Source organism: Agelaius tricolor, unplaced genomic scaffold (genome assembly GCF_023055355.1).
Source record: "Agelaius tricolor isolate 1412-34295 unplaced genomic scaffold, bAgeTri1.0.p SCAF_1, whole genome shotgun sequence".
In the NCBI taxonomy this organism is placed as follows: Eukaryota; Metazoa; Chordata; class Aves; order Passeriformes; family Icteridae; genus Agelaius; species Agelaius tricolor.
Genome location: NW_027269261.1, coordinates 23,539,381 through 23,560,682, shown reverse-complemented (window position 1 = coordinate 23,560,682; position 21,302 = coordinate 23,539,381). Strand labels below are relative to the sequence as shown.

Here is a 21,302-nt window from a genome sequence, read left to right as displayed (position 1 = left end):
GCTCATAGTGTATGGAATTTTCTAAATATTAGGAAACAGAGTTATCTATTATTGGGAAAAAAACCCCAGCCAAATAGATATGATACTTTTTCTTGTTTACAGTGAATTGTCTAATATGGAAGATAGTTCACCTGTGAATAGAAGTCTAAAATGTGGCAAATGCAAGAGAAAAGCAAATGCAAAAAGAAAGAAATTTTTTTCTGTTGTCCACAATGACCTCATACCACTCCTATATTCCCCTTTTTTCATTAAGCATGATTCATGCCATAACTCTTTTGGAAAAGAAATAGAATAATGCCAAGGTAATTTGTTGTTCTGTGAAATAATTTGGGTTTTGTCCTCACAAAAATGCATGTAAGCTTTTAATTTTAAAGGAAGGGAGGCCTGAGGTTTCATTCAATATTTAATGTTTATATTTATACTCCCTGTAATGTGGGGTAATTTAGTCAACATAATATTTTTGGATGGTAGAAAAGTTCAAACATGAAAATTCCATTTGGACTGTCTGTGCTGCCTATCAGAAATCTCTAAGGGTATTTAATCATTCAGAATAAGAAAGGTTTCTTTAATTTTTAAACATGTATTTCATTTTATGTTTTATTTAAATTGTCTTAACATTTACACAGAACCCCTTGAAGGCTTGAAAACTTGAAATTTACGTTTGATTAAAAAAAAATAATTATGTAGCAGAGTGTGAGCAGAGATATATTAGAGAAAGGAAAGGTACCATTTGAGCATGAAGATATTCTGACAATTACAAAATATGACTTGCAAAAATTACTGATTTATGAAGTGATTATTTATTTTAAAGGAACTGGTAGCCAGATTCCAATAGAGGTGTTGTGATACTGTTGCCTCCCACAACAATGTGAATTTTTAAAGAAGTACTGTACATGAGGAACTCAAAGTGCAGAAGTGTAGTTAATGATGGCTTATGGGACAGGGGAATTAAAGGCACAAAGGTAGTTTCTTTTTCCATGTTAAGAGATGGGTGTTCTTGGAATTACTCAGGAAATATGGACTAAGGGGGTCTGGGTTGGTGCTGCTGCTGTGAACCTCTGGGAAAAATAATTAAAATAGGAAAGTATAAATGCTGTAAACATGGGAAAAGGACATCACCAGCTGCACGGTGAGATATGCAGCCTGGCATGGTCCATGAGAGAAGAACAGAGAGAAGAAATGAGCAGCTTTGGAAGAAGAAATTTCAAGTAGTAACTGAAAACCAAAAGCATTTCTTATGGTAAACTTCTGCATCTTTAAACCTTGATTCCCGCCCAGCAAAATGACTGAAAATTTTCTGGACTTTCTCGTAGTTACCGATTGTATGTTCCAGGATTGCTCAGTTTGGCCTAGGTTGCTGTGTCAGATTTAACTTGGGAGTCTCTTGAGATTGATGGCAAGGTATGTATCATGCCCCTTTCACTTGCAACCTGTCCTACAGGAGCTTAGGAAAACAGATGAACATTCACTGCTTAACAAACAATAGTAAATTACTTCTGACTTAAATGTGCTGGTGACAGTTTACATGCTGTAATCTCTCAGTCTACCAGCAAAATGCTAATTGCTCAGGTTTGTCAGGTATTTCATTTATGGTTCTGATTTCTTCAGCTATTAAGCAAGGTCCTTACTGTCACCATTAAGTGGCTGTTTTCTGAGCCAACTGAGGGAGGATGAAAACTTTTATTAAAGCAGTTACCCCTCTAAAAATTGTTTATTCAAATCTTCCTATTGACACCAATACACTGTAGTCTCAATTTAGAGTTTACCAAATACTCATTACTAAACAAATTTAGTTTCACTCATATCATGAGAGTGCCCAGTATTTTTGCATACTTTGGGTGGATAACTGAATGTATGGTTCTGTCTTTCCATTCTTCCTTCTTTCTATTTGTCTTTTCTCTGTTATGCCATTTTCTGGCTGGTAGGAATCTCAGACTAAACCTGATTTGATTTCTCCGTGATTGTATCTTACTTCCAATTTTGGGACATATGCTGGCTTGTTGACATATGCTAGTCCAAGGTGATGTGGTTATTTAATGTGATTAATTTAATTTACAAATGAATTTACAAAAAGTATTTTCTATGTGATTTGAAAATTGCATAGAAGCAATGCAATGATTAATTTCTGATTTTCAGTGTACTCGTTTGCTTGTAACTCTTTAGCAGATATTATTAGCCACATTCAGTGGTCTTTGGGAGATATTCTTTGGCTTTGTCACAGTACAGAAGTATACATAGCTGTGTCTGAAACTTACACTTTAAATAAAAGGTGCAAGGTATGTAACACACAAGGGTTTCATGTGTAAATATGCACACACTTCAGATCATCTTGCCTTTCAGCTCCAAATGATCTCCAATACAATTAGTGATAAGCCAGCGAGCAGTAGCAGTGGTTTTGTACTTTAAGCTTTGATACATATGCAAAATTTTTTTAGACAGGTTGTCACTACTTCTAAGTAATTTTTAAGGAAAATACCCAGGATCAGATATTTAGTATTGCTGTATTCACTACTGTCTGTGATATCACTTGGCTTTGATATCATCAGTCATTAGAATGTCTCAATGGAATTCAAATCTTCATGGTTTTCAAAGAACCGTGACAAAAAAATTTCATTTTATTGCATCATTTACTGTGGGGAGGGGGAAATTAAAATGAGACAGTTTCACCTTGAGAATTAATTTGCAAACTTTCATATCTTTTTTTGTTCAGAAAGCTGTTGTTCCAAACCAGTTTATAACTCTCTAGACAGAGGTGTCTCTAGATTTTTAATCCCAGATACTTGTTTTAAGAATTTACATGCTATTTAAGTTTGTTAAACTGAAATTTGAAAAATATGTAGTTGAAACCTGCCCCAGTGTTTTAGCTTTTTCTGAGATTTTTGAATCATAGCTGGTTAGTAAGAATTTTGTCTTCACTTCTTCCATGCCTACATTAAAAGCACCTTTTCTGTCACACAGCCTGTACAATTTTCCCATAGGGACATATAATGGAGTTCATCAAAGTGAAAAAAGTGAGTCACACAGTCATTTATTTACTCATGTAAGACAATAATAGTGTTGATAACTACCTGGACACACTTTCATTTCATTAGATTATGGAAAAGCTGGGTGTTAAAAATTCTTGTCAGACTTGATGACAAGTGAACAGAAAGAAACTCAGGGCTGCCAAGTAGTTACTGTCTCATTTAATGCTGTTTGTTGCTTTTTGGCAACAACGAGAAGAAATGCTATTTTTCTGAATTTTCTAGAATATTTAATTATATAGATTATGACAAGGAAGTCCAGTTTTCATGGTATAGGCAGTCAAATTATGCACATCTTTATTTTATTATGATTAAAATATCAGCTTAGATTCTATGTCTATGTAGTTTCATGGGCATGAGTTGTCTAATATTCATAGGTGAGGTTTCATGTTTATCTGCTAGACAGATGACTACAATTCAAGTATAGAATTCCCTGCTGTCTGTTTTGTTTTCCAGCCCTGGGGGGCTGGAAGTTCAAGAGCTAGTAGCACTGGCTCACTAATAGCAGAAAACCTTTTGCAGGAGTTCTGGAACAGTATTTTGGAATCACTCTGAATGGCAGGCTGGCTCTGATGGGTTTATCAGAGATGAGAGGGTTCCTGACAGTAGTTTCATCTTGTGGGAGTGTTTTAATTACTTTTTTGCTATGGTTCTTTTAGGAGCTGTTGAAATAGAGAAGAGCCCTGCATTCCCCAGTTAATACTTTCTTTAACTTGCTTATTTGGTAGGTTTTTCTGTGCATGAAATGGTATGTTTGACACCAGAAAACATTTTTGCTTTGAAATTTTTATGTATAAGGTAATTCTTTATGTCAGGGGCATAGAAATCTTCATTGAAACCTCTACAGAAAATGTAAACAAAATCCGAGACAGTTCTTTACCTGTCCTTGATATTCCTTTAATTTCAGGTGCTGCACACCTTGCTGTCTTTTCCCAATTCTATTCAACTGTATAATGCTGCATAGTAAAATATGAGATAAAAAATTGAAAAGTAATTATTTTGAATTAACTTTCTGTGTCTGTAGCCATGCATCAGGTTTAATTTTGGAGATGTATAACCACATATCTATCTATCTATCTATCTATCTATCTATCTATCTATCCATCTATCTAGTGTGAAAAGCAAAGATGGTCAGCATCAAGTATTCATCCCAAGCACAAGATTGCTCATGACCCTTTTTCCACTGTCTTTAGTGACTAGAGGTAGTATGTAACTTCCAGACACTGGATACGTACCCTTTAGTTGTTCTTAACAAGTAATAAGGAATCTGAGACACTGCTTCACATTTTAAATTCATTGGTGAGCAGAGTTCATTTGTGTGAAAGGTTGTCTTTTTTAGTACCTTACTTGTCTTCAGAGTTTAATTTAGTATCTCCCTGGTGGGCAACTGCATGGGAGGTAATCAGCTTGATATCGTGGCTTTAGGGAGTGCATTTTGTTTCCATAATTGGCCTACATTCCATCTGCACAGAATCTGAATTAAGATATCCAAAGGTTTTTGCAAGGTAAGCATCCCTGAAATTCAAGCCTTGAATTTTTGTCATGTCATATCCATGCTATATTTATTTACATGTGGTTTGCACAATCTATTCTGATTATACACTTAAAACTTTGCTTTTATCTAAATTTATTTCATCTGAGAGATCATTCATTTCCGTTTTGAACAAAATTTTTTTTTCAGTAGTATTTTTCATCTGATTTGAAATGTAAAGTTTAAAAAAAAAGCCATACATAGATTTTTAAATTCTCTGTCCGGGCATTTAGATTTACATTTTCCACAGAACTGTTTGAACAGTGAACAATCAGAAAGTAAGCAAAGCATTTTCACTTCTTCTCAGCGAACTGCATTCAGAGGATGAGAAGAACACCCCCGCTGGATGAACTGCAGCCGCCTCCCTACCAGGATGACAGTGGCTCCCCTCATCTTTCCTGTACGCCTTCCGAAGTTGGAGACAGCAAATGTGAATATTCCCAGTGCAGCAACAGCCCAAGGTGTTCCTATAAGTGCCCAAGTGAGGGAAGCACGGGACACGAAATAGAAAGCTTTCATAACAAAGGGTACGAAGAGGATGTTCCCAGTGACAGCACAGCGGTTCTTAGTCCAGAGGTAAATGAAAATAGTTGAGCATGGTGAAGCACTTCTTTAATCTAAAGATCAATGCACAGTTATACAGGCACTAATAGTCCTGCTCATTTCATTTAAAAAAAAAAAAAAAGTAGTTTGTCAGAAAATAGGACAGTAGGATTTCAAACCAGCTCCTTGTAAGAGTGAATTATTTTTTAAACCATTTTAAACCAGTCAGAAAATTTCATCACACTGTAAAGACTATAGTTGAAATTCTTCCACATGATTTTTTAGACAACCCAAATAAAAGTTTTGTTAATGCTTTTTCAAACTGAACACCCCATAATGTAAAATAAATTTTGTGAGAAAAAAAAAAATTACAAAGGTCTTTTTTTTCAATTGTTGATGCTATATAGTGATTTGGCCCACTTAATGTTCCTATTTCTGTGCTATAGATTGTAATGATATATATGTATATTTTTTTCTATGAAGAAACCAAATTTTTTGATGCGTATTTCATTGAAATGCTTTTAATAACCAGTTACTGCACTGACATCTATGGGTGAAGTCTAATTAGTGATGCCATGTGCAGAAGAAGCTCTTTTGCTACAAAATTGTCTTTTGTTGCTACCAGAAGTTTTGAAGTGAATGTTAGAGCTTAGCCCTGATGTTTCTGTCTAAGCAGCCCTGTTGGTAATTGATGATGTGTACCTGGGGTGTTGAGGCAGGGTCTGGAAGGCCCAGCTGCAAGCCCTTCCCATTTTGTGTCACTCCAGTCGTCAATGTAAGCATATTCAGTAAGAACTGAGAATGCTGCCAATGTTTTTTTATAGCCACGCAAAGCTTCAGGAGTGAAGCCTTTAGAGGAATGCATTCCCACAGCTATCTGGCAGCCAGGTTAAAATAAGAACATTTCTTAGCTCAGAAGGCTTTGTCTTGGCATCTATTTGTTCATGTAAACAAGCTTAACTTAGATAATGTGAAGACACACTTGAAATACCTTTGTTTACATACTTGGAATAATTTATTGTATGAGCAGTGGGTTGACCTGTACTTGTAAATATTTTCTGTTTCAGTATCCCTATCAAACTGGCTGTTGTAACTTTATAGGGGATCAGTATTTTATTCAAAATTTGAAGTGACAATAAACCGTCTGAATTTTAAGTTTAAAATACAATTTTGGGATTGAATATGGTTTACAGAGAGTTCAGAAGATGAATTCAAAACAGATACATCTTCTACAGTTCTGGTAAAATTACATGAATAAAGCCTTGAGAGTGACATTCTCGGCCATAGCAGAGGGATTGGAACTAAAAGATACTTAAGGTCCCTTCCAACTCAAAATTTTCTGTGATTTTATGTTTCTATTATAATTTTTTGGCATATTCATATAGCTCTTGTGGACTGCAACAGGAGCTGTGTGTGTAAGGTTTGTAATTCCTGTGTTCTTTGCTGGCATTTCACTGTGCTCTCAATCATTAGCTGTCTCTTCAAGCAGTGTAATAGGTGAACTTCAAAATGCATGTGTGAAGTACATGAAATAAGGTGGTTTTATCTTGTAAAAAATGTATATACTTTTTAACATGTGAGGCACAGAAGAAGAGATCATTACAGCTTAACTCAATCAGTTCAGACTGATTGGCTCCTGGCTTTTGGTGGTATTGGCCAGGTAAAGTCTTGATTTCATCTTGACTGCCAGCCAGCCAGCCATCTCCTTGGTCTTTCAGTGCTTAATAACCTTGTTTAGGAAATGAACAAAAAGATCATAGTGGCTTCATATTGTCAGGAGTAAACCATAATTTCCATGCCAGATTCAATAATAGAATACAATAAATAAATAAATAAATGGCTTTTTTTTCTCTTCTTCTTCAGGATATGTCAGCTCGAGGATCATCTTCACAGCTTCCTAAACCTTTTGATCCTGAGCCAGTAGCTAAATATGGCACATTGGATGTGACTTTTGACTATGACTCACAGGAACAGAAGCTTTTGGTGACAGTGACAGCTGTCACAGACATTCCAACATACAGCAGGACAGGTGGAAGCTCGTGGCAAGTACACCTAGTTCTTCTCCCTATAAAGAAGCAGAGAGCAAAAACCAGCATCCAGCGGGGACCGTGCCCCGTCTTCACAGAGACATTCAAATTTAATCATGTCGAGTCGGAGATGATTGGGAATTATGCGGTTCGCTTTCGACTGTACAGCGTACGGCGCATGAAAAAGGAGAGGATTGTGGGAGAAAAGATTTTTTACTTGACAAAATTGAATCTTCAAGGGAAGATGTCAGTGCCAGTGATACTGGAACCTTCTTACAGTCTGCCTGTAAGTATTAAATGAGGCAGAATAAGAATGTAGTGAGATACAGTGTCCTGAATTCTGAATAAGAATAGTGCGTGTATTTATAGAGTCATCGCATCCACTCAGTTTTTTGAACAATCATAGCACTGCATTAGCACAATGAAAATTTCCTTAGAGCTTCTGTAAGTACATCCACTTTCCACCTGCAAAAGCTGGTCCTATTTTTCCTTTTAATTACTTAGAAATTTCCAGTCCATAAATAATGATATAATGGTGAATGTATGTTTCCTCACATATAGATATATACATGTATGTAATAGTATTATCTTTACCACTTGCAGCACTTCAGTTTAAAAAGAAAAACACAGTAGAATGGAAAAAAAAAGAAGCTATACTAGAGAATGTCCTCCATCTGTTGCTATTAAGTCTGGGTTGAAAATCGATATTTTCCTTGAAAGAAAGAAAGATAGGAAAGAAGAATTTTGAGAGTATAAAGCAATTTTTAATAACTTCACATTAGAACCTTGTGAAGAATTGATTTCTGGTTCAGTCTGAAGTGAAAAGTAGTTGAAATAGAAAATAATTTTTTCTGAAAAAAACCCCAAAACCCTACCTATCTGATGAACAAAATTATTTGTCCCCCAAATAATATTTCTAATAAAGCAAAGCAACAATAATTAAGGATTAACATAGGTATCATTATCAATAAACACAGAAGATCACTAAATTGGCAGTGATCACCATCTTCTTTTTTAAGAATTTAACTATGCTTTTGTCCAGAACGAGCATGTTTGTCATGATGTGGTCTGGGCATCCTGGACTAGGAGTGCTTTGGTGTTCCTTGCTTAAAAGTTGCATGTGTGCTGTATTACAGATATATTTTGGGGGAAAAAAAATGACGATTGTCAAGGACCATCCATATTTGGTCATTGTATGTATTTTGTGGTTTGGGGTTTTTTTAACAATCAATAAAAGAAAAAGAGGGGGAGAAAGGAAAGAAAGGAAAATATTTTTTTAGGTGAAGGAAAGCAATTAATTTGATCTGCATTTTGAAAAAAAAGTTGGGATCGGTTGAAATGGCATTTCTGGTGAACATGAGTATTGCCAAAGACTCAAAATAAAAGGCTGTTGTATTTAATGACTGAAAATATATTTATTAGTAAAAGCAGAAGTTAAATCATGGATATGATGGAGGATCAGCTGACAGTAGAGCAGATTCCTCATGGTTCTTTAAGAAGCACAAATCAATCTAATCTAAGATGAAATGGTTCACCTCTCTAGACCAAACTTTCTTAGTGAAAAGTTTGCTAATTTCACAGCTTGGAAAAAAGCACCCCATGACCCAAAACACTGAACATTCTAAAGGTACTTGCTTAATTTGTGTGTTTTCCATCGGTTTGTGTATAAAATTTACTAAAATAAGTGGAAAAGGGCAGTGAATGGGCCATGTATGTGATTGATTGGCGTATCCCACATGCACACTGGTTATTCTTCAGTATTATTTTCTTGAGATTTTGTGATAGGCAGGATAGAAACAAGTTCCATAAGACATGAAAAATGATAGCTTATTCCTTATGTTCTGGTATGGTAAGGTGTGGTGTGTCAGCATTTTCTGTCCCTCAGTGTTTGGGGGCTGGAACAAGAATAAGGAATATTGGTAGAAAGCGAAGGGATCTTTCAGAGTTTGCTGTTGTAACAGGATTTAAGCAGCTCTACCTGTTGCTGGAGAGGATCCTTCAGAGTCACGATAGCTTGAATGAGGAGCCAGAGTCTTCTGGAACTACGCAAATCAGGTTTTAAACCTTTGGGAATTGATTAATTTTTATAATTAATTATTGATTCTGAGTTTATAGGTATTTTTATCTTATAATTTATAGCCAATATAATATTTTTTCAGTAAGCAGATTTATTGCAGGATTTAACATCTATTTGTTTTTCAAGAGTGTTAAAATTCATTTTGTTTTTAGGATGTATGACTGGAAGTGAGAGGCGTCCTTGGGCTCTTGAGCTCAAGCCCTGGTTACTCAAAACAGCCAGGTCATCTTGATCACAAAATTGTGAATTTTCGTCTGAAAACATTAGGTTGTTTTGTTTGCAACCTGAATTTCTTCATCGCCAAGTTATTACCATTTGTTCTTCTGCCAGCATTGGCCTTGAGCTTAATTAGTTCCTACCCTTCTCAGGTGTTTGCCTCTGGGTATATTTATACACATTGATTGTATTCCTTTTTAACTGTCCTTTTGCTAGAATAAACCAACAGTCTTTATGTACAATTAATCATAAATGTCAGGAAGGAGTTATTTAACAGGAAAAGGTAAGTGCTGTTTGAATTTGGAGATATCCAGTTGCTCAAGGATATTAGTAATTATAAGATCCATGCTGAGGCACATTCTACATTCAGAATTAAATTTGCCTTGTTCAGTTGCAGAGGGTTTTGTTGCTGAGAAGTGTTTATATGTGACAGCTTTTTTATGAAGATATTTCTTGGACGCATGACAGGTGTCCTATTTTTTCAACTGCTTCTCATTATATGGATTTTATATATTAAATATACCTTCTGTCACTGAAACTTCTTAATCCATTGAAATATCTATGTTAATCTCTTCTGCAGAAATGTATTTTATTTCCTTCTGTCTGTGCCTGATATTATATTAATGTATTTTATTAGCTAATCATATGCCTTCTGATTGTATAAGAACAGTTTGTATCCCATGAAGTTCAGTATCTTTTCAGTGATACCTTAAAGCTGTACACAAGGGAATCTGGCTAAAAGTAGATCAGCAAGTCCAGTGCCTTTCAAACATAGTGACAGGTTGACACGAGTGGGGCCTGCAAGTCTCTGGTTATTGTTAAAGTGTCAACAAATGAATGTCATGGTGAAGACATGATACTAGTATGTTCCTTAAATAGGTTTCATGGCTTCAAATTTATAAATATATTCACAAAATATCACTTTCACTCAAGATTTCACCCCGTTTCTCTCCTTCCCACATTGTGTATAATGCCTTACATTAGCAGCTATTATCCCCAGTCCTGTTGCCATTTGTCTTTAACAGCCCTGTGCTGCTGCAGTTCTCCCACGTAACAGGGAATTCCTCCTCAGCCCCCTTATTTATCACACATTTTCTCCCAAGTTCAGGGCAAATGAGGAAGAAGCAGTGAAACCAATATGAGTTGGGCAGAATGCAGTTGTCACTGTTATCTGAGACTGTGTCCCTTTCAGATTTAATAGAAATTGTCCATTGCATCAAATGTTTAATATTCAGGGGTGTAATTCAGGGGTGACAAAATTATGGTTTTGTCAGAGTATAGTTTGTGTAGGAAGATACTTGTCAATGCTTTCAGAGAAATTTTCCCTTTAGTACAGCAGAAGACAAATTTTTCTTCACCCATCTTGGAGTTTAGAAAAGCTGTTTATTCCTCTTCAGGAAATCCCTGTGGACCTGTTTTTAGTTACTCTTCGTTCTCACCCAGAGAAATTTTCCTGACAGTGAAAAACAGCCTCTAGTATGATGCGATTATAAAAACATATAAGTAGTTTATTGAGTGAAATCTGTTTGGAAAAGATCAAACAAACATGGTAATCCACTTCACCATCCCATAGGTTGCTTTTTGGTGTAGAATAACAACAATCAATCAATCATGGTTTTTATTTTGTGATTGATTTGGGAAGTACTGTTTGGGTGACCGAAAGATAGCTCTTGCTGCTAAGAAAATCTAGTAATCATTCATTATGTATAATCAAATTACAAGGTGTTTGCTGGGAAAAATTCAATTAATTTTTCTTTCTTTCTGTAACATTCTCAATTTCTAACATCTTGAACTACCAGTGTAATCCTCATAAGAAAGAACCAACGGTGAAGGCAGTCATAAGTATTTAAAATATTATTTTGTACATCTTTACTATAAAGATCCAGAGTGTCTGGATAATTATTTTAATTAGTGATGGCAATTATGTATGCGGTGTATAAAAATGCTCACTCTTGCACACACACACATGCACTCCACTATGAGGAGAGTGGTTAATCATTTAGTGTGCAGTGACATGCCACACCTAAAGGCCAACATGAAATAAAAGGCCTTTATTTCATGTTGGCCTTTATGTGTGGCATGTCTTGAGTATTCCTTGTAATGTTTATCAGTTCATAAACTTTGCAGAAATAAAGGCTTTCAGAGTGGCATTTCTTTTTTGGGTCTTCTTGTCCATTTTAGAGTCAAGCTGCCAGGTTTTGTGCAAACAAAGTAGAAGAGTCACTACTAGTCACCTTACTACTGTGTTCTTATGGCATGATCTATCCAGGATTGTATTTGGAAGGCTAAATACTAAAATTCATATGTATAAACAGCTTTATTAGATACCAGTATGATACTTTAGGCTGCTAAGAAGAAAAATTACCTACACTTTTCTAGGGAAGAAACAAAAAGACAAAATATTTTGTTCTTAGTATTTTACCTGGAATTCTATCTAAAATGAAGACTTCCTATGTGATAATATATAAATGGTCTTGGTCAGCTTGTATAAATTATATCTATCAAAGTGAGGGGCAATTGTATTTAAACCTTGAGCACATTTTATCTCAGGAATAACTTACTCAATTCATCTGAGTGAGTGGTAGTAATACACAGAATATCAGAATTGATCCTTTGATGCAATAAGAAAGATTACTCTTGCTGTAAGTTTGAAGAAAGTTATTAGGTGATTGGAGGATGGTGATAATGTTAGTGAGGCTGCAGGAGAACTTGGCAGCACTTGGCAAACAAAGCATTCTCCCTGTGTTTGGCTGCTGGTGTAACATTACATGGCAGTACCAGCAAGCAGCAGTCATTGTCTTCTTGGTGTTGTGGCTGGGGGTAAAAAACATTGACTTTCAACTCCCTTGCTGACACAGATGGGAAGCAAGTTCCTCCATGGGTAGCCAGATCTGTTACCATAACCCTGAATGCAGGATACTGAGAATTTTTGGAAGTCAGCAATGTAAAGAATTTCATCTAGACGTCAAAATCATCACTTGGTCACACAGAGTAAAATAGCAATTTAAAAACAGGCATGCTTTGCCTTCAGTTAATGAGTTGCTTCAAAGACGTTACTTACTCAGTTTGGTCCCTAGAGTCTTTGATATTTGCAAATTATGGAAGCTATATTTCAGGTGTGGTATTACTATTCTGAATGTACGATGAACTTTTCAGCCTCTAAAGTGCCTCCAGTCAAATGACAGGCTGTGAATGACTGTTCTAGATTAAGAGTATTGCTCAAGAGGATTATTGTGAGTTAATCAGAAAAGCCAGTCCATCAGTGGCAAACATATTGTCTAGGATTCTATGTCTCATTTTGATCATCTTTAAAAAAATAAAATAGAGAAACCTTATCAATACATAAAGCTAAAAAAGTGAGGTAACCGTGAGATTATATCATTCTCTGTAGTAAAAGTATGGTCTCCCAACCTGGACTGTGATTTCTAAGAGCAGTAAAGAAAATAATCATACTGTACATTTCCCAGAAGTGAAAGTTTAGAACGTAAAAGTAAAGATTGTCAGGGTTGTCCCTTGTATGACATTTTCACTTTTGAAGACTGTGAGCTGCTGCTTAACCTTTCTCAAGCAACTCTTTCAGTGGAGGTTCATTTTTTAACTTACCAACCCCAGTGAAATTTCTGGTTCTCCTTAGAGATGCTGAATTTCCAAAATATTTTGTTTTCCTATAATTTTGACTCTTCTTATTTGCATATATATGTACACAGAAATATCTTCTCACATTTGTTAGTGTCTTTCAAGAAAACTAGGAAGGATCAAAACACAGAATTGGTTCTGTTGGCCATTTTGAGCACCCTTCAGCAAATGCATGTGCACCATTTTCCTTCAATTTATTTCCATTGAGGGAAGTCCTAATCAGAGATTTTGCAAGAACAGATGAAGTCACCTAGTCTGCAAATTCATAATGCATGTCATTGTGGAACTTTTGAATTAGTTTTTGATTTATTTGCTGGATGATTCTTCATATTAGTCTGGTGGGCTTTACAGTATAACATAAATCTTCTTCATTATCATTATTCATTTCAGACTTGAGGATCTTCAGGTAATCACTTCTTTTGTATATTCAAGCAGCCTGTATTTGGTATCAGATAAGCATTTCTGTTCACAGGGTGCCCCTAGCAAGGGATCCTTTTAGTCGAAGTGTTTCAGCCTCTTGTCAGGTTTGCCCTTTATATCATTTGACCTTCAGCTGAATCTTTCACAACTCCTGTCTTTCTGTTGGGCTTAATCAGCTGTTAGCTGGCCCCAGGAGAATCCAGTTTATCTTTTCCCTTTCTTTTTCTTTTTTTTTTTTTTTTGTGTAGGATAGCTCTAAGAACTGAAGCAGATCCCTTCTGACTGGAAACACCTGGTGGTCCTCTGATCATGAGATTAAATGCGACCTCAGCAAATCAAAAGGGCACCACTAGCAATTGTTAATCACAAAGAGTTTACCTGACAAATACATTCTAAATGTACAGTTAATGATATGGGTTTGTTCATTGTGAAAAAATAATTGCATATATGTTTATGCAATCAAATACTAATCCATAGATTGACTACTCATAAATTGTGCTTACTGTTTGATTGCTGAATCGTTCTCTTTTCCCAGACTGAAAGGGTGTAATCAAGAGAAAAATGAAATTATTTGCTATTGATCTCCCCAATGAGCATAGACTCAATCCAGCTGGACAGAGCATTGTCATTTAAAGAAGTCTGTGGTGTTGGAAGCTGTCCTACAGTAACATCTCCATGCTCTTACATATTTGACTGGGAGTAAAGAGAGGGGGGATGTGTGAGTGGATCTGGGTGGGAGCTGTTAGTGTAGCTTCATCAGGAATGCAGGTAAAATGTCTGCATTTTGTGTCAGATGTTCTTACCTAAATTGCTAACACAAATACCTAACAGCTTTTAGTGCTTGAGTGTTTCTTTATGTACCTGTCTTATCACAGAAAACAGAATTGGATAATAAAAGGCCTCTTGCCTCTTTTCCTCCCCTGTATAAAAAGCTGCTAGACTTCTGCAGTGTAAAAACAGTACTTTTGCAAATGCTGTAAATTCCATTGTAGGTTTGTTTCCAACTGCCTCCTCCAACTGCTGCTTGGGTTTGCTCTGCAAATTTCAAGCCCATTATGTCTGTGGAACAACCAGGTGACCTTTTGTCATCTGCCAAGGGTGTTATTTCAGTACAGACTAATAGAAGTTACAGAAAACTTTAAATGTTTCCCTTTCAGTAGAAAAATTAATGTTTTGTTCTGCAGAGCTGCTAATTTAAAAAAAAATTTAGGCACAAAGTACTAACAGCAAATTCTCATGAGAGAGGAAAAACAACACAGAAATCTCTCAAACCTGTTCAAAATCTTTCAGAAAAGTTGAGTGTTGATTTGTCATTATTAAGAATATGTATATTTAATTTTGTTATTTTAATATTACTGCTAAATTATAGTATCTTAAATTTGAAACCAAGCCTTTTTTTATCAATACAGTATTCTTACTAGAAATCCCACAAAGATTTTAATTTTTTTTTGACTATTTATTTTAAATTTTTTTGAAATTAAAATTTCTGTATTATCATAATGTATCTTAGGAAGTTTGTTGTAGTGTCTATGGTAAATTAAAGCTGTGTATAGAATTTTTAAGGTTTTAGAACTTTGAATGTAGTGAATCAAAGAATTTTAATTTGATCTCAGTTTTTCAGTGTTTCATCTGTGTGAAAATGATGTGGCCTGCATCCAGAAGTTTTTCTCTCTTGGGAGTAAAAAATGGGATACAGCAGAAGCTTTTGATGAGAAATGAGAATATTATCATTTCAGATAACCTGATTTTCAACTACATTAATAGTATTTAATAATCAAAACAATCCATATTTGATGTGAATACCATTGATGTTGAGTGGATTTATTTGCTAAAATTGGAATTTTTAACTAGGAAGTCCTGGTAATATTTAAAGCATGCCATTTTACCCAAAATTAATGGGTTTTTTTCTCTAAGATCAAGTTGTCTAATGGAAAGATTATTAGACTATTAAGTTTCATGTTTGTGATTTAAGTTGACTTAGTAATGCTGTAAAGTGTTAAGTACATGAATAAAAATGCACATTATACTTAATTGGAACATGCTTCAAGGAAGCTATTAAGCAAAAACCCAAATAATTACCTGTCATAGATAATGATACTTTCCTAAACTTGAATCTTTGTGAGATGCTTAAAACTATATGTTTCAATGTTTGCAAGTTCAGGTTAAAAAGTTAAAGCAAAATACTGGTAGCTGTGTGTTCTCCTAATTTTACAGTACAGGACATCTGGCTTTAAACTTTGAGATTCCTAATTATTTTGCATCCCTCCATTTTCAGGGCTGAGTTCATCAGGTCATTTAAGTTCTCTTTCCCAGGAATGATCTCAAAATTTTTTCAACAGCATTTTAGGTTTGGAATGTGTGAAGTCTGTGGTTCTGAAGCCACTAATGAAGGATGTGGAGCCCCTAGGTTTGGTTTTCTCCTCTTGAGAGCTGGTCTGGAGCCCCTGTGGGGCTTGGGTGCTCTCCTCACCTCAGCAAGCTCAGAAGGGAATGGGAGCTTCAGGGTTCAACCCTAGGGTGGGGGTTGAGAGAGATGAATACTGTCATCTAAAAAGTGTTGGAGACCTGCATTGAGGGCCCCCCTTTGCCTGCTAGAATTCACATTTTCTTCCCTAACCTCTCATTGTATTGATCTAGAAGTAGAAAAAGTAAAAAGTGCAGAAAAGTTCTTTGAGATTAGTGATATAACATTAACATTTAAAATTGGAGAGAGACATTTAGACAAGTAACATGCTGTGAATCAGATTATTGTTGCTGAAGGATTGTCAGCAAGGTTTCATCTCTTCTGTGTATATTTTGAAAAGCCAAAAGAGTCAGATGCTCTTATTTCGTAAGCCCACAGAGATTACATTGTAACCTGTGCATTGAGGAAAATGAACTTTTAACTGCCTTGAGAGCATGGCCACATTATTCCCTGTCATTAACTCCAGTTGGCTTAAGAGCAGAATTTATAAGCAGAACTTCAGGGTATAGAAAAATAACAGTAGGAAATGAATATGTAAGTAACAAATACTGTGTTTCCATGGAATTGTGGGGAAGGAAGACAAATAAATACGTTTTACATACATTACCATGGATGCAAATAGATGATTCTCTATGTTGTTAGAGGGGAGAGAAAAACACTACTGAAAATGCTTCTCAGGGTCTGAAGTCTGACATCATGCATTCTATGTGTTCATGTCCCCTCATGTGGTATGAGGGGGAAAAAAGAGTGTTCTTTTTTTGATTGCCAACTTTTGTACAATGTGAACATAGGAAATACAAAGGCTGCCTAATGGGAATGCTTTTTATTATACATTTATTAAGAAGTAATGTCTCTTCCCCAGATAATATATGCAAAGAAGTCATCAAGGACAATAGTTTGGAGAATTAGTAATTAAGTTTTTGTAGAATATGACACATACTACTTTTACAATCCAGTGGAAAACAGCGATTCTTTTAAGTGTTGATCAAATAAAATCAGACTAACTTTTTTACAAAGTATTATCCTGTGCTGTATATGGGAAAGGTTTAGGTCCTTTGCACACAGCTTTGTGTTAGACAATTCAAAAGCTGAACACTCTTTATATACTGTAGTAAGACAGATATATGAACCAAATATTTGGAATAGACTTCACGATTTTTTTTTTCAGTGCTTACTGTTAATAATGTATTTATGGTTAAATTGACAAAAAAGGGTCAGGATTTAGTATTAATATCCTGGAGACAACCTCAAGAGACAGTTTCTTGCACTGTGGGCAGATCAGTAACACTTTGACTGTTCATCTAATTTCTTAAAAATCCACATAGAAGGTTTTGTGACAGTTCTCACTAAGCTCTTCTGGTGCTTCACTGACCTTGAAAAGCCTTTGCTCTTATGGAACCTCAGTCCTTCTTTTCCTTGCTTGTTGAATTACACACAGTGTTTATAGAGGATGAGAGGGAAGCTTTATGAAAATAAACTTACAAAGACATGATTTCAAACAAATAGTAACTTTTGGTCTGAATCTTAAGTTTCCCACAGGGAAGCAGCAGTAGCAAAGTGGGCTATGGATAGCTTTGCAGACAGATTGAATGCAGACCTGTATGGAGGTGAAAAACATCTGGTTGCACTGTAGTGTCATTGGAGCTCCATCTATATTCATGTTGCACCAATGAGCAATTTCAATGGTAATATTTTACAATTTGACACTTGATTTTGAAGCAGGTAAAAGTGTAACTTCTTGTCTGGCTCTTTTCTTGATGAGTTTGTTAGTGCTTTTCTAGAATTCCGACTTGTGTAAACAGAAAAAAACCCTCTAAACAGAAACTTAAATAAAGCTGTTCTTTCCACTTCTAGTGCAGCATCTGACGTAGCACAAAGCCAGGTTACTTACCCACAGATGTCATTATCATGGAATATTTACCTAAAACAATTCCACTGTAATTCCACAATGTGAACAATGTGCTGGAGAAAATGCTTTTGAAAAGACATCTAAAAGTTCTCAGTATCTCTGCTTTAAACTTTGCCCTGCAAGGGAAAATCTTTCTTTAGTTGTTGATCTGAGCCCAGTTGATCGCAGCTGTCTCTTACGATTCCTGATTCTGGTTTCTTCTCTTCTTCATAGAATTTTTGTTTTCTTTTAAAAGAAAACTGACAAAATGTAATCTTGCTCTCCCCTTTTCCTCAGGTCTTTTACATACTTGTCCCTAAATCCTCTGTTTTCTTCCTTGTTATAGCCACAGAAAGTATACTTTGGTTAATGTTGTTTAATCTTTTTTTACCCAGTAACATCACTCTGTCTTCTAATCTGCTTCGTTTTCCTTCTTAACATTTCACTTTCTCTTGTATTAGGATTTTCCAGTTTATAACTCAGAAGCAGAGTATTTTTTTAATTCATTTGGATCAGCGTGAAACAAAATGAATTGAAATTGAGGTTCTTTTAGAGTGAAAGGGAAAACAAAGTGCTGTTTAGATTTTTAGTTTCGTGAATTTGATTGCTTTATTTTAATGTCTTGTCCATGTCCCCACAGTTTTTTAGGAAGGAAATCCATAAGTTTATTATAAAATAAGGATGAAACTACATTCATTTGTTTTTCTCAAACCTGCAAAAATATTTTGGTTTAGAAAATATTGTAGCAGAATATTTAATTTAGATGCTCTCCAGATTTTCATCAAGCTTACATCTTCCCGTTCTTTCTGTGCAACACTTCTAAGGTACAGTCATTTAGTTGCATTTCCATCCACTTAGAGTTCTGAAGCATCGCCTTGGTCTTCTTGCCCCACCTTTCAGCTGGTGAGATCCTTTTGCTTGGCCTTGAAAAAGGCAGTCTTGTTCTTCTCCTATCTACTCAGGATTCTGCTGTAAAGGGGTGATATTTCTGGCCCATGCTTCTGTAGCTTTGGAATACCACACATTGAATTTTTCAGTCGTTTTCCTCCTTCTCTGTTTTACCACAGATGTTTCTTGTCTTCTCTTTCCTGGTACTTCAGGACTCATTTCCACTCAGTAGTCACTCATTTCGTATTCACTGTTTCTAACAGGCTAAACCTTACTCTGATACCCATTGTACCGAGTTTGACTCTGTCATAAACTGGTTTCTAAGTCCCTCTTAGGCCATCAGTAAACTGCACAAATAAATCCCAGTTAGGAAAAAGCACTATCATCACCTTCTCTCAGCATGTCAAAGCCCTTGGAGGATTTGGAGACAATGTTACCCAGCTGCCTTCTTTGTGTTATATCTCTTTTTTTGTGGGCTTGCAGCATGATCTCAATCAAATTTGAAACCTAAGCTTTGAACAGTGTCAGGTGGACTGTGCTAGAATTCCTGGCTCAAAAAAATTATAAGGTGTACAAGCACCATGGGGATAATGTGTTACAATTTTAAAAGACCAGAAAACTTAAGTAATAGCTGCAGTTGTGACAGGCTGAGGCTTTCAATTGTGCAGTGTATACTGTGACTGCTGAATCAAGTCATCTTTCTTTTAAACTTTCTATTTTGTTCCTTCTGTTGAAGTTAGGAATCAAAAGTTTCCTGTTCTATGAATGACAAGAATCAGAGAATGAATGTACACTTGTAATTAATTTTCAGCAATTAACAATTTGCAAGCAGTTTGAAATTTATTCTTGCCACTGAATAAAGAGCTTTTGGAGAAATAACCAAAGACTTAAAATTCTGAATCTGCAGCTTGGGAGAGGGAAGTCAAAGAAATTTGTTGAGGTCCTTCTTCAGTAGTAAGAATGCATTTGCTAACAACAGTTAATGTTTATTAATGAGGAACTGGATTGCTACTTGAAACTTCTGCTAGACTTTTGCAAAATGTTCTCTTGAAAAGAACCAGTTAAAATGTCAGTAAAAGGGATATTATTGTAGGTATCATGTCTTCTATAATTTGAGATTCTATAATGCATGTGGGCTTTATATGTCAGCTGAAGTTACTTATAAAGTAACTTATAAAGTTAACATTTATCTTGATGATGATTTGTGCTATTTAGCTTTTAGGTCTGATCTTATGCCCATGTCAGCTGTTGTTGGAAATGATAGAGACATTTGGAATCTGGAAGAATCAACTTCACAATATCATCATGACTCCTTGGAAGAGTGATGCCAGGTTCCCAAATGAGTCAAGCCATATTTGAAAAATCTGTGGACCCAATTTACACTTTTTGTGAGAGAATCATAAAGGGATGTGCTGATAATTCAAAAGTCTCTCCTCAGTTACCAAGTACATTGTCATTCCATTGGCTACTTGCCATCCAGTTTTTGTTTTCTGTGGTACCACTCTTATGTGCTAGTGCAAATTAGAATAGGAACAACTATGGTGTGATTACTATGGCAGCATAAAGAAAGTGTATTTTTTCCCTTTTTTTAATGCAAATAATGAGGAGTTAAAATGATAAAAATTAGTAATAGAAACTTCCATTAAAGATGTGATGTAGTGAGAATGCATGAAAGATCTAAATTTTTTGGAAGCTTTCAGGGTGGAAATTAAAGCATTGCTTCCTGAGCTTTGGATGGCATTCTTCCTTTCCCACCCATGACATTGGGAGTATTGCAGTTCTGTGTCCCTGGATCCAGTTAAATTCCTTGTAAGCTAATTTATGCTAGACAGAGTGCATTTTTCTAATTGCATGTGTCCTGTTACTTTGCTACTCATAAATTCTCAGGCTAGAGAATAACCTTTATATAGGAGAATAAGAATTTTCTGTATTTTATTATCTTCAAGGTTCCACTGGTGTTCTTCATTTTTTGGAAAGTAAAAGATGCAAGGTTTAATGTTTTCCAGGATGCTGACAAATTATGTTACAGGTCTTACCTCAGAAATTGAAGTAAATAGGGATCATAAAGGCTGTTCTTCATCTTCTGCTGTTATTTCTCCTTAATCATGAAGCACCTAATAATTGTTTTAATTTCAGACCGCTTTATTGTTACCTCTAACATGTGCAAATTAAGCATATATTAAGAATGTACATTTCATATTGGGTGATTGAATGGAACTTGTTATTGTGACTAAGTTGCTTTCAGAATTTTCTATGCATTATTCTAAAAATTGACTTCCCAGTAATATCGTTCCATAAGACACACAGAACTTTTAATCTCTTTTATAGGGTTGTGACTCTCAAATGAGCATGTCAGAAGTGTCCTGCAGTGAAAGTACCTCCTCTTGTCAGTCTCTGGTACATGGATCAGCTCCAGAAATCCTCATTGGCCTCCTCTATAATGCTACAACTGGAAGATTATCAGCAGAAGTGATAAAAGGCAGCCACTTCAAAAACTTGGCAGCGAACAGACCACCCAGTGAGTGAAAATCTTTTTTCATCCTAATGCTTCTGTACTGGTGGGATTCTCAGTAGCAAGGACTTCAATCT

The 21,302-nt window shown here is 35.6% G+C and overlaps 1 protein-coding gene across 2 annotated transcripts in view; it reads left to right on the top strand.

Moving 5' to 3' along the window:
* Positions 1 to 21,302, top strand: part of SYT14 (synaptotagmin 14) — an 88,599-nt gene that overhangs the window by 53,421 nt on the left and 13,876 nt on the right. For both annotated transcript variants that reach the window (XM_071426767.1, XM_071426758.1), the window contains 3 exons: positions 4,862 to 5,130; positions 6,961 to 7,410; positions 21,042 to 21,231. In XM_071426767.1, coding sequence (XP_071282868.1) covers positions 4,862 to 5,130; positions 6,961 to 7,410; positions 21,042 to 21,231 — 909 coding nt within the window. The remainder of the gene's footprint in view (positions 1 to 4,861; positions 5,131 to 6,960; positions 7,411 to 21,041; positions 21,232 to 21,302) is intronic.